At 40.3% G+C, this 14,453-nt stretch overlaps 1 protein-coding gene across 22 annotated transcripts in view; it reads left to right on the top strand.

The window, feature by feature from the left end:
* ST6GALNAC3 (ST6 N-acetylgalactosaminide alpha-2,6-sialyltransferase 3) overlaps positions 1-14,453 on the top strand; it is a 561,430-nt gene that overhangs the window by 233,293 nt on the left and 313,684 nt on the right. For all 22 annotated transcript variants that reach the window (XM_074376207.1, XM_074376216.1, XM_074376206.1 and 19 more), the window contains one exon: positions 6,131-6,325. In XM_074376207.1, the coding sequence (XP_074232308.1) occupies positions 6,131-6,325 (195 nt within the window). The remainder of the gene's footprint in view (positions 1-6,130; positions 6,326-14,453) is intronic.

The following is a 14,453-nucleotide window of genomic DNA, read 5'->3' as shown; positions in this document are numbered from 1 at the left end:
CAGATCAGTCTCTTAATTTTCCATATGAACTAGGTATTTTGTTTATTGACAGAATGTATTACAAAATCTACTAACAGCTAGCACCAATTTAAAAAATTCCTGAACCAATCCTATAAGAGTGCTCCAGTTGATATGAGTAACTGTGAACTGCCTAGTTAATTCATACACTAAAACACAGGCTCTGGGGTCAGAACATCTGAGTCCCATACCTGTCTTTGCTACTTTCTCACTCTGTGACCTTGGCAAGTGACTCAGCATCTCTGTATCTCCATTTCTTTATCTGGAAAATAGGAATTAAAGACGAATTTCTCCAACTAATAACACATTAATATTATCTTCTTTTAAGTCTATGATGATTATTTGCACATATCTGCTATATCTAGACTTTATTCCCAGTGTCCCTACTAGGAGAAGAAAAGCCAGTCTCTTAAAGTAACAATTACAGTTTTCTTATTGAGAATTTAATGTCCAGTAGTGATATCTGAAGTCATGGTCCATTGTTGGCTTTTGTCATTGTCTTTCTTGAAAGGTCTTTCCCACCTCTCCATCCACTGACTTCACCACCTTCAGAGTGAGCATTCCACCATCAAGTCTGACCTTCTCTATCCCACACTTAGACCCCTTCTTTGGATTCTACGATGAAAGTCCAGACTCCTTGACATGATATACGAGGCTTCCCACGATCAGATCCCTGCCTGCTGCTCTAGCTTCACTCCCTCTGCTCTCTTCAAAGCCTGCTTTTACCTTATCACATTTTCTTCGTCAGCCTCCTGGATTCTGAAATGCTGCTCATTCGCCTGTGTTGACCTTATTTGACATTCACCACTTTCTTCTTGATGACCTCAATGCTGCTTTTACCAGCTATGCTGCCTAAGGCTGCCCTGGATGAGCTCCTGTGTGGACGCCACCAAATCTAGGATTGTCCACCTTTTCTTAACCCTCCTTTTCTTATCCCCTCAACAAATGAGTGAGATTTTCCCTGGAATTCACCGTAGTTTAACAGGCAGGATTCAGTTTGTTGATTCAATAAATAAAATAAAACAAATGAAGGTTTTATTTATATACACTGAGCTTCGCTAATTCATCCTTGTGCAAATGGGAAGAAGCTTTATTGTATTAAGGGAGAAACAGATTTGGAGCTTGACTAAAGGCACAAGGTAGAAATACATTGAAGACACAACTTGTTACGTGGGAGAAGAAAGTGTATCTGATAAGGTCACAGATAAGCAATGGGTAGGGTCTCATCAGTGTGTGAAGTTACTGAGCTTTGATATAAATAATACAATTGACACTGTGCTTTCATATTTATTATTGAGTAAATGATAACATATGGATAACAGTGCACTATTCTACCCTGAAAGCAACTGATTCAGTTATTAAATAATACTATTTAAGTAGAAAATATACCTTTATATTATTATTTATCATTTATGAAAAAGAAGCCAAAAATCTAGCAACTGACTACCTTAAAAGGTAGAGAATCATTCTGTGGTTAAAGGCTGTGGTAAAAAGAATAAAAACATAGAAATGTTAGTATAGGTTTAAAAATTGCTAGGTCCAAACCTCTGCAATTGTTTTCTTCCTAAATCATGAATTCTCTGTGGGTTTTATTTTGAAATAGGTATTTCTGCTATAAAGTCTGATAAATGATATTCCTACTCTAAAAAGCGAGCAACTGGAATGCCACATTTTTGATGCATATTTTTGCAGCACAGAGGGGATTAAATTCTAAATGTCTCAGCTGTTAAAGGCCCCTTCAGACTTGCCCAAAAGAAGGAAAAAGCTTTCCCTAAAGCAATTCGTCAGATCTGTTTGGGCACAGTGACATTCTCTCATCGCTTGTGTGGATGAGTTGTGCTGAATAGTTCAAGTGTTTGCAGCTGCTTGGAATATTTAAGGAAAAGCTATCTCTAAGTTCTCATCTTGGTTTACGCGGGCTGGCCAATGCTCACCTCTGGCTAATGTCCACCAAGGCTCTCACAATGAGTAGTTATATCATAAAAGTGACATCTTCCATTCAGTGCTTCCATCGAGTGCTCACCACGTGCCCAGAAATGTGCTTTGCTTTTCCCAGCCATTGTATCATTTAATATTCATGCTTCTGATATTAGGGGAATGACTTAAATTTATGTTTGTTTTCTGCAGTGTGAAAAGTTTGTCAAACCAAATCTTATGCATCATAACCTTGACAAGTACCTACTGTTGCTTTCTCTTACCTCATTGCTGGTTGTTGAATCTTGGGGATACTCTGATTACTTCAGTAAAGGCAGCAGTGATCACTAACTTAAACAAAATTGTTAGACATAGAACACATGTGTAAACAGGTAGAGTCTAATTTGCTGATTGTTGATGGACTCAGGACAGTTGAAAGAATAAGCAACTGATGGGATAAACTCAAGTCAAACAACTGGAAACAAGGTGTGTGTTAAATGGCAAATTAGAACAAAATGAAGTGACTGATACATTTTCACCTGATTGGAAGGTGAAGCATGTTTTAGTTATAAAACAGCACTTGTATGCATTTATCCTTCCATTATCCTTACGTAAGGTAGATGGGACAGATGATTGCATCTGATGTAATGCATGTGGCTTATTATTTTTTGTTATGATTTGAACCTTATTGACTTTCCAGCATATCTCCTACCACATACAGTCTGTGTATTCTTCTTCCAAATGACTTGCATGTTTCTGACCAAATTAAGGCCTTTCAAAAATGTCTATGCCTTTGTCTATGCTGTTCCCTCTGCCTGGAATGCCCTTCCATCTCCGCTAGTCTAACTCCTCATTCTTCAGGACTTCGTTTGAACATCACCTCCTCAGACAAGCATTCTTTGAATGACTGTTGCATGCACAGTACTCCCCCACTTCCTCTGGGCTGCCACAGCGCCCTGTGATTACCTCTATCACCTCGTTTGACGTGTGGTATAATTTTCTGTTTACTTGCCAGGTGCACTAAATTGTGACTCTTCAGGAGCATAGTCTGTCTGTCTTTTATGGTTTTACTTCTGTTTTTCAGCACCTTGCCAAGTCTATACAGAGTATGGGCTCAATGAGCAATTGTGACTTGAAGGAGTGAATATATTCATGTACATCATGGATATTGGTATTTCGCTACTGCCCCAACTCCCACAAACACACATACACATTTTTACTGCGTTCTAGTGTGTGTAGACTTCGAGTAGACTCATGCATGGGTTTTGTTGTAGTTGTTGAAGCTCAAGGTCCCGATCTGACAGAAGTAACTACTGGAAGAATGCACTTCGTGTTGAGTCCCGTAGAACCTGTGCCTGGAACACAGAATGTGCTTGACATTAGTCCTTTGCTAGTGAAATTTCAGGTGTTTTTTTGTTTTTTTTTTTTTTTTTAGCAGCATGATGAGAATGCTTTCATGTTAAACAAGAATACAAAATCATGAAGAAAGTCCAAGAATCAGGTTGAGACAACACAACAGAAGTGGGGCTGGAGCCGGAGCTGTGAAAGGAGCTCGTGTTGCACTGTGCTCCCAGGTCTGCACAGAGGAGTCTGTGTCTGGCTCCCACTCCCCCTTGGCTCCCCTCATCCTCTCCGTGCCTCTTATTTGGTTCCCTCTGATAGAACATGGGAGGTGGACAAGGATTACTAGGGAGCAGGCTTTGACAACTGAGGTTTCATTCCATTTTGAAGTTTTTCTCAAAATGGCCAATTTATTTTCCTCACCTGGATGCGTTCTGTATGTGTTGCTATGCGAGATCAGTGAATTCAGAAAGGCCCTCCACGCTTTTGTCCCCAAGCCCCCAGCCATGCCATGCAATGCAGTAGACAAGAGAAGCCAAGAGCCATGCTGGGCTCTGGAATAGCCAAAGGCACAAATCCCATCTGGATCTCCTTCAAAGCAAGCTGCTGTTTTGCAACAAGCTACCAAGTGGTGGTAAAAAAGTTCTTACCTGCTTACTTAATGGGTGACTTGTCCCTTTGCTTTTATTTAGCCATCTGTTCTGCTGTATGTTCCTTTAAACTTGTAAGATCCATCACCTCGTTTAAGGTGTTACCTTGACACATTGCAATGTTGTGGACATAATGATTCCACAGAGAAGCAAATTAAAAGTTTTTCATGATTAGAAGGTTAAATGAGGTAAGGTTGTGGTAGTTAGTGGTGAGATAAGGGGTTTTGTGGAGGCAGAACTCAAGGGACTTCTAGATGACTGGAAAATTAGGCTGGCTAGACAGGGGCATGGATGGGGCTTTTATAAATTACAGGAACTGAGCAAGAGTGAAGACTTCCTTTGGGTGTCTCTGACGTCATCTCTTCATTTTGCTGCCCTTACAGAGGTGATGACTGTGGTCCCAGGGAGGATACAGGGGCCAGCTTTGGGTTTCTTTTCTCCTCTGAGACATTCTATAAGGAGCAAAAAGCAGCTGATTCCACCAGGAAGTGGCGGGCTAAAAACAAAACGGCAACAACAGACATTGTTATTCCTAGAAAGTTATTTGGCTTCCCTTAAGTTTGAAGAAGAATCAGGGCCAAGCGCAACTTCAGGAAGGAATATTTCATTGTATCTTCACCCTGGAGACAAGGCAGAGTTGTTCCGGACATCTGCCCTCAGCTCTGCTCTTTTTTCTTGGTCTAGACTTCCTGCCTGACCCGTTGATGGCTTCACCCTGAAGACCCATCAGTCCCTGAAAACTTGGACTTAGAAAGTCAAGGGCTTTGTTTTCTTACTCTTTTAAATCAATTCCTGCCCTGATCGCCCTGGTTTCTCCTGATATGACCAGTATCATTGCAGTTGCCTGGACTCAAAACCTCAGGCATTTCTAAATTTTCTATCCACCACTTATATCCAATCAGTAGCCAAATTCTCTGTCTTCCATCTAAGCTGAGTTTCTCTTGTCTTTTCTCACGTTTCTGCTTCCTGTGCCATGGCCCTAGTTTCTGCCCTCATTTCCTCTGTCCTTGCCAGTTGGAACATTCTCCTAACTAGTTGCTGCCTACCTTTCTGTCTGCTCCAGAGCGCCTTAAACACTGGTGTTTGATTATAACTTACAATATTGTAGCATTTCAAAAATCAAACAATGAAAAGTCTCCTCTGATTTTCCATCATCTAACAAACTCAGTAGAGACTCAGCTTGGTATCTGAGACAGTCCATAAAGTTATCATTTGTTATTTTCAGCTTTTTCTTCTTCTCTGTGCTCCACTAAAATAATGTGGCTATGAATAAACGCATGTTGTTTTGCCTCTGTACTCTGTTCCCTCTACCTAGAAAGCTTTGCTCACACATCTCTATTGATTAAAACACAAGCATTTTATCAAGCTCAATCTCAAATACATCTCTCCTTTCCCTACCCCAGTCAGATGCAGTTGCTCCTGCTCTGGTTTGATGGCAACACATTTAGGGGATGTTCTTATGCTGCTTGGCATGGATTTTTTTTTCCTACTCCTTTTTGAACCTTACTTTTGCATATCCTATAGCAGAAAGTTTCCTGCCTGTAAAGGGTGCAAGGTATAGAAACAGAATAATGATTGATAATGAGATTGCGTCTGTAAGAATGTGAAAAATCCGTTCATTCATTCACTTGAGCGTTTGTTGGGTGCCTGCAGCATGTAAGAGACTGTGCTAAGGGCCTGGGATACACAGAGCGACATGGCACGGTACATCCCAGTTCCCCAGGAACACAGAATTTCATGGAGGAAAAGTCCCAGAAGGAATTACATATACCATGAAAAACGTACAACAATAGAAGTGCTGTTGAGGTGTGAGAGTGATGGGACTTCTTACCTCTTATTAGGGTAGATAGGTTGGGGCTGATGGGAAGGTAGTGGAGAGGGAACTGAGCAGGTAGGAAAGGCTTCCTATAGTTGGAGATGTCTAATTTGGGTTTTGAAAACTGAATAGGAGTCATCAAGGAAAATAAGAAGGTAAGAAAGCATAGGGATAGGATGAAAAGATAATCCAAGAAATCTGCTTTGCTTGCTCTCAGGTTCCACACATGAAGGCAACCTGGTCACCAAATGATTATTTTCTGTCTCCCAGTGAAATATCCTAAATGACAAAATCCTTTGAGCCCTTTGAAAGAAAAAGGAAGACGACTAAAGGAACCTCTCTGAGACTGCTTTTGGTTGAAATCATTCTTCTTTTTTTGAATGTCTTGTAGAGAAAGTCTGTGATCGCGGTGAGCTTCATAGCAGCGTTCCTCTTCCTGCTGGTTGTGCGCCTTGTAAACGAAGTGAATTTCCCATTGCTGCTAAACTGCTTTGGACAACCTGGTACAAAATGGATACCATTCTCCTATACATACCGGCGGCCCCTTCGAACTCACTATGGCTACATAAACGTGAGGACACAAGAGGTAAGACCTCAGACCTAGGGTTTGAGGGTAACCATGGTAACAGCTTTTCTTTAGGAGCCAGGTGGCTTCCAGTCACTGAACGTACTCTGCCCCGGTGAGCTTCCTTGGGGCCCTGACAATTTCTGTTTTCTCATTCTTAGACATTTACAGACAAATGTACTTTACTTAGACATTTACTGTCTAAAATCTGCTGCCCCTCATACGTCAAATCTTCTGATTCACTGGCTTCATGTGGAGTTGAGGAAGCAATTACCTGTTTTCCTGGTGGTTTGTGGCATAACATACACATCTTTCCATTTAGAAACTCTGATCAGCAGTTCCCAGCAGGAGAACTGACTGGCTTTATTTCCTGGAGGTCAACTGGTTGGGGACAGCTCTTTGTAGAATTGCAGAGAAGCATTTATACTCTTTAAAACTCTGTAATCCTTATACCTGGAGCTAGAAAAGGCCAAGCTGATTTAAAAATTCTCAGTGGCTGCAGAGATAATGGGATTTAAAGAGTTCTCAAATTTAAAGGGGTTAAAATCATTTAAATCCTATAATCACTGAACCTCTAGATCTTTGTAGCCAATTGGTGGTATAGAGGAGGATGGATTATACTGACAGCTAGAGAGTGCACACTGTGCTAGCACTTTTGCAAGCAAGGATTTGCATCACGGTGTGAGGCTGAAAAAAAAAAAAAGAACCTCACAAGATGTATGAAGTGTAGGGAAGTGATTAATAAAATTGTTTTCACTATTTGTTTCTATGGAGTGGGATGAATGCGAGGTTAATATTCATAGATGCAACGTCTAAGCCTGTTGAAATTTGTTGGTGACAAAAGCACAAATCATTGGTGTGTCTACATCACTGGGAAGACTTTTGGATCAGATCCCACTGAAAGGTCATTTTGTAAAGATACTAGAGAGGAGAGTTGCCCACCGAATGCCGCTCCTGTCCTAAGAGCTATTCTTAGCACCAGGGAGGGATGTTGAAAACTGGCTTGGTCTATCCCCTTTTGTAGGCAATATCATACCTGAGTCAGTGCTTCTGAGTGGTTTGATTCTTTGAAAATTGTTTCTGTACCTGCAGGATTTATAGGCTTTTTATTAGACATTTATAGTGAAAAAGAAAAAGGCATCATTAATAACATATAAATTCTTAGGGGCCTTGCTTGATGTTTAGCCTTTAATTGGTTTTAAGTTAATTTTTTAAAAAGTGTCCATTGCTTGAATTTGTTGAGTGTCTTAATCACTTGATTATCTATATCACAATGTATCTCTTAGAGAATAGTTTGTCTCACTCTTGTCTTTTGTTATTTTTATTTCTGGCTGTCATTTAATATTCTGTAACTCTACTGGATCATGTTAATCATTTCACAAGTGTCTGTCATGGGCAGAAAATGAAACATGTGACAAGTGTCTCACAGGTTATTCTCTTGAGGGAAATCCCACCAATATCAAAGAGCTTTTCATTTGCTTAAATATTAATGGATTGGATTTTGGAGTGTTAAGGGGAAAACTGACCCAGGGCTGCAGTTATTTAATTAGTCATATTAACCAGGCTACCTTTGAAATTCTTTTGGTATAGTTTTTAATACAATGACTTTACTACAGGATCATTATTTTGATCTTGTGGAGGTAATTTCGTGGGCAGAAATATGATCAGAGGAAAGAGTTTTTAGACTACAGACTACTGTAGTTTTAGACTACACAGGCATGATTTGAGTCCAGTTCTCACACTTACAAAAACAGTAGCAGATAGCAAAGTTATTTTGAAGATTAATTAGGGCAAAGTGCATGAGATGTCCAGTTCCTAAATGATGTTGAATGAATGAATTTCTTTTGCTTCCCGTGTGCTTATCAGTTATAACGTGAAATGCTTAGTACGAACACCACCAAAATACCAACGTCCAGAGCACCAGATTATAGTATTTAAATTTTAAAGAATCTGGTCTCAGGGCAGTAAATATAGGCAGGTATTCCCAATCTCATTAAAAATCAGAGTTTTGCAAAATAAAACCACAATGGGAGGGGAACAAAAGCACATGGAGGTTTCACTACACAGTAAATACCAGATTGGCAAAACATCAAGAATCTGACCATACCAGGTGTGGGTGACGACGTGGACCAACAGGAACTCTCATGTACTGGTAGGGGAGCAACCACTTTGAAGTAAATAGCTTCCCAGTATTGGGTAAAGTTAGAGATCTGCACACCCCACATCCCAGCATCTCCAGCCATCTGTGTATTCACTAGCGGCACTCGTTGAGTGAGCACAAACAGTAGGAGATGTGGACAACATGTACGGCAGCATCATTCCTAACAGCTAGAACCAGGAAGCAACCCACATGTCTATCAGTGGGAGAATGGTTACAATCATGCTGGAATCAATGGAAATGAAGCCGTATGTGACAACATGTATGAATTTTAAACATAATTTTGAGCAAAAGATGCAAAAATAAAAGAATATACAGTGATTCAATTTTTAGATCACAGGAAGAAGCAAAACTAAATGATGTTGTTTAAGGACATGTATAGGAGGTAGAACTAAAAAGGGAAAAAAAAAAAAGCAAGGAAATTATCACGTAAGTGAGAAGAGCAGTTGCCTCTGAGAAAAATGTGTGGTTTGTGATTAGTGTGAGTTTTTCTGGGATATCGGCAACATCCCGTCTCTTGATCCAGCTGGAAGTTACATGGCTGTTCACATTCTGAATATTTATTAAATATACCATCATGTTGTGTGCACTTTCTGGCATGTCTATTTCACAATAAAAAATTAAAAGTACATTCTGAGCCCAAGTAAGATACTTATTGACTGGGAATTACACAAAGCATTTCGCCTAGTTTAACAGCAAGAAATAACTGAAAACAAACAATGGGGTATTAACCTATCTAAAATAAACTAGAAATATTTGAAATAGGCAATTACATTTTGTGCAAAAACCAGCAGATATACATGTAGCTTATTCCTCTAGTCATGATAGAAAGGGAGGCCCCATGTTGCACAGCAGTACAGGCACAAAGCAGAAAATTTTGCATGGAAGTTGAAAAACAGCATATAATACCCCAAAAGAATGACAGATTTCCCTTCAAACTCAGATACTTCTAGGCTAAATTGGGAGGAAAACAAAATTTGGTGGCTCTCTACCTCCCTCCTGTCTGATTTCATCTTTCCTTCTCAGAATTCTACCCTTCCCGCCCCTGTGTCTGTCCGTTACTCCCAAATGCTCTGTGTATTGGTCGTCACCGAATAATGGCTTCAGGTGCAATCCTTCCCAGAGACAGTTGCATTAAATAAGACTCAGGAAGAAAAAAAAAATTGAAGAGCCGAGGTAATATAGCTAAAATGGTAAGTGGTGGATTTGATGTTTTGGGGCAAATAACTATAATAGTGGCCCCCAAACCTGTCTTCAAAAATGACCGCATACTTCTGCGTCCCTGTTTACTCTATTCTAATCCGGAGAAAGGTCAATAGCTTTAGCTGAGCTGAGTCAAGTAGTCACCAAGATGATCTATTTATTTTAAGATCTTGGTCCTTGAGGTTTTCTCAGAAGTTTCTCAGAAGAAAGCACATGCTTTCTAGAAACCACCAGGCTTACAAGAATTTTTTTTAAACATGTAGACATGCCAGCAATGATTTTCAGACTTAGAGCATCTGCAGACATGATCTTTTTAATGATGGTTTTATTGCCCAATGCTTCAGCTGGTCCAGACATTGCTGTCACTAGACAAAGGTTTTCTGAGCAGAAATTTTTGCAGGAAAGAATGTCTCTTCAGTACTGTCTAAACAAAGGTTGGGGTGGGATTGGCAGAATTAGGCTGAAGATTTCATGGACACTGGAGAGCTGAGTTGCTTGGGAGCAAAATTTGATTCTCTTGTTATCTTTAAAAATGTGATGAGTTCTGGTCCCTTTGGCTTGGCACAAGTGGACATATAAATACTCTCATGAATCTGTGACAGTCTGTTGTGAAGGCCTCACGTATAGTAGTAAGTCTATGACTTTATTTTATCAATTCACCTAGGTTTTGAATGATCTGTTCCCACAGGAAGTACAAGAAGTAAAAGTAGAAAGAACACAGGAAAGATTAACAGGTGGACTTGCTTATAGTTCAAACTGTTGAAAGATTTTTTTTCATAGTCTAGATCTATAAAAAAGAATATGTAGTAAAAACTGAGGACTAGTCTGGAGAAGTTAAAGAATTAAAAACCTATCTCACCATAATAATCACAATCTAAATGTAACGCAGTTGGTGATTGGCTCCCATCCTTTGCCCTGTCGCCCTTCCCTTTCTTAATCAGTATAGGCTAAGGTTCTTCCCTTTGAGGGAGGGAAAATCTTAAGAAGCAGGGAAGCAAAATGAGTGCCAACAACTCGGTGAGTGCTGAAATTCTGAAAGTCCCCGCTGACCACAGAACCCAGAATTCCTCATCAGTGCTTATGTTTGAGCTGACAACCACCAGGACGCACTGCCACAGTGAAGCTGGGACCAGGAAAGATTTAGATTTTGCAGTAGGCCCTGTACTTCCGCTGCATCCCACCCCCACTTTAATTTCTGACCCACTAGCGGCTCAGACTTGCCCTCTCATGTCACGAATGGTTAATAATGCAACCCTCCACTTCAACAAGACTGAACTTGGGGAGCCCCATCTGTAACTTAATAGCAGCTGCTTATTATCATTTGATCTTGGATGTAGTAAAAATCATATAACACCCATATGTGTTTCCAAAAAAATATATCTATGGTTGGCAATATCCTGAGAACTCTGCTTTCTCCTTAATGTAAATTTTACCAATTCATTTTAAATTAATTGTGGCAGAAAGAAGTTGTCAAAGACTAAGGTACTGGTTCCAGGTAATCACTGTGTCTCCCTGTTGAGATCATGTCAGGTTTTGAGGAAAGAGACGGAAATGAACTTTAGGCTCGATTCTGTTTGTAGTTTCCAGACCATGGAATCAGTCATTGTGTTGTCTCTTTTGTTGGTGACCTGGTGTAAAGACATTTCTCAGAGCAGGCAACCTGCAACTTATTTGCATTAACTACTAGATAAGAGAATCGTGCTCTGGGGAGGCAGTAGGATGCCACAGCCAGACCCTCCAGGTGGTCAGTGGGGATGACAGATGACCCCCTCAGACCTGACAGGAGAGCCCTAACCTAGCAAAGCTGCAGGGGATTTCAGGTATTTGGGGAAGAGTGCCCTTTTGGATGGTACCTAAAGATGTGCTAAGTGAAGATGCACAGCTTTTCTAGAACATAGCAATCGAGTTGTAGGGCTGTATATTGATTTGCTTAACAATTTAATGAGGCCAAAATATGTCTCTTTAAAAAGTGAGAACATTTTAAAGCCTCAAGTAGACTAAAAAGAATACTTAGGATCAGTTGCTGTGACAGGCAGACCGCGCTAGCCTAATTAAAGATGTGCATACCATATCGATGTTGCAATAGAATTTCCTGAATCGTGGTTATAGCGACAATTAAGAAACAGAGCTGACTTTCTTGGCAATAAAAACACACACTCCACACATTCAAATAAATGTACACATGTAACTAAAGCTGACACGAATAGGTTTTCTATACTTGGGAATATAGGCTTTGGATTTTACATGAGTATATGGAGAGCAATTATATGCAAATGTATGTTCCCAAAGTTTAAAACTGATCAATTTAATTGTTAATGAAATCTGAACATTCCGTTTGTGTAATTGTAAAGCAAAATAACTTCCAACTATTAGATTGTTATAGAAAAGTGGGCAACGAAATTAACATATAATAAAGATGACTTCTTTGGGGTGAATATATTGGATTCATCATTTGTAAGAGATTTTGTCTTTTTCCTAAGTATGAAGCCATATATTTATTGAGTAAAGAAGAGATTATATCTCTGGGCCTGGCTGTGAGGTAGCAACTCCCAGACAGTGGCCGTATCTCAAGGCAGTCTGTGCTCAAGAGCCAAACGGGAGGGTTTGCGGGTTATCATCCCAGAAGGCTCTTGTGGGGGAGGCGAGACGTGCATAGCGTAAGGGTTTGGGTGGGGTGGAGAGAAGGGAGAGCACAGTTGGGAAAAAGAGCAAAAGCTAAAGTTCCGAACATGCGTTGTCCATTTTCCGTCAGCTCCTATCACTCCCAGCAGGCCAAGAGCACCACACGAAGTCACAGTAAACTACCATCCACGCTGGTAGTCCCCACTGTCTCGCACTCGTTGATTCCTTTCTTGCCTCTCTGTGGTTCTATTATCTTTAGTTCTAATCTCCTAGCTCCTCATGTTGTGTGGCTAGTCTTGGGGGGTGCTCTTACCTTGGCCCTGCTGCCTTGAAAACTATGTATGAGGTCACTTCTAATGTTGCTTCGCTCCGTGTACCCCTGCATGGACATGGCAACTCATGCCCAAAGGGCCCGACCAGAGGCCTGCGTGATCCTCTGACTTTCTAGAGAAGCAAATCAGACACACATGGGGGGCAATAAATAGGCCAGTCTTCTTGGAATGCAACTTACTCTAGGGTACAGAAGAGGGAAAATGCATTTATTGGATAATTATGATCTGGGGATGTGAATGGGGTCCTTGGAAAGGGAAAAACTGCACTCTTACTCGCAAAACAGTAATATGTATGTACAACATATGCATCCATCTGTGTTCATGAAACAATATATACAGATATACAGAAAATACATAAATATATATACATACATGCATGCAATATACACGTACACATGCTCACGGGAAATTTACACTTTCTTAACTACAGACATATGTAGACCGTATACATATGCACTATATCACATAATAAAATGGTTAATGTATATAATTAGCCATTTAAGTGTATATAGTGCCTTTTGTGCTCTCCATTGTCCCTTTATTACAGAAACAACGCCTTCTCTTCTGACCACAGGGGTGAGAGAAAATTCAGGCCTGTGATTGACCAATAGAGTGACACATGGCCCAAGACAAGCCATTCTGAACCCTTCCCAAATTTTATTGTTTTTCTGCATAATGCTGTGAGAAAGACCCTCTTTTCTTTGGTGGTAGAGATGTTGAGATGTGATTTTCTGGGTGTCAGTGGCTATATTCCCTGGAAAGAATGAAACCAAGACACTGAGAGAAGCAGAAACCAGTTGAGGAGATAAAGCAAGGACCTAGAGAGTCCTCTAGTGCTGGGACCACCCATCCTTGAAGCCAGTCTGCCCTCCCCTGTGGTTAGTGTGTATAAGCCAATAAATCCCTCTTTTTCATGTCTGTGAGTTTGGATTATGTTTCAGTCGCCTGCAACCTGAAGAGTCCTGGCTGATACATACCTCTCACGTCATAGTTACTTTACAGCAATGACACCCAAACTTTCCAAAGCTCATCTGTAAACAAGATGCTGCCTGGAGGTTGTGAAGAGCTACTTCTCCGAATCCATTCTTCACACCTGCTGGGAGGGCGAGCGTGAGAAGATACATCCATGTCAGGCCATCAGCTTGCTCAGGTGCCCACAGGGATGCACACTGGATGTCTTCTGCTCAGGGATATATGTTTAGGAAACTAGCTTGTCCTTTTCAGGGAGAAACATGAAGGTCAAAATTTCTGCAGGTCATAAAAACAGAAAATGGCCTGATAAGACTTATTACTTACTGAATTTCTAGTCTTACTCAACTGATTAATCATATAGTTTTATATAATTATTCAAATGAAATCTTCCATATCGCTATGAGGCATCATCCATCAAAACAGATTGATTTTCACTTTACAGATCACATCTGTTATTGATGAACGCTCCTCTATTATCATAGTTTTTCAATGTAGTAATTGATTCCCCAGGAAGATCTAGGGGATTTTATTCATTACAGAACCTTAGGTGGGAAAGTGCCTATTTGCCAATTGTCAGGTTCACACACTTGAAAGGGGCCTTTTAGAAATTCAAATATCAAATTACCTCATTTGTGACAAGCAAAGAGAAATAAAACAGAGTACCCACCAAAGGATACCCTGATTTGAAAGCTGAAAAAGATGATAGAACTGGAGCCCCAATAGTAAGAGTTTGTTCATCCTTTCTCAAGTTCCAGCTCATAGCCTGACAAAGTGACTAGCACAAAAGCATTCATCAAGTGGCAGTTAGTATTCACTGTGAAAATTAGTCAATTACCAAATATTTCATAAGTCCTTGCTCAGT

Source organism: Camelus bactrianus, chromosome 13, assembly GCF_048773025.1.
Source record: "Camelus bactrianus isolate YW-2024 breed Bactrian camel chromosome 13, ASM4877302v1, whole genome shotgun sequence".
Lineage (NCBI taxonomy): Eukaryota > Metazoa > Chordata > Mammalia > Artiodactyla > Camelidae > Camelus > Camelus bactrianus.
Note: the sequence above shows the minus strand (reverse complement) of the source record. Positions and strands in the feature narration are given on the sequence as shown.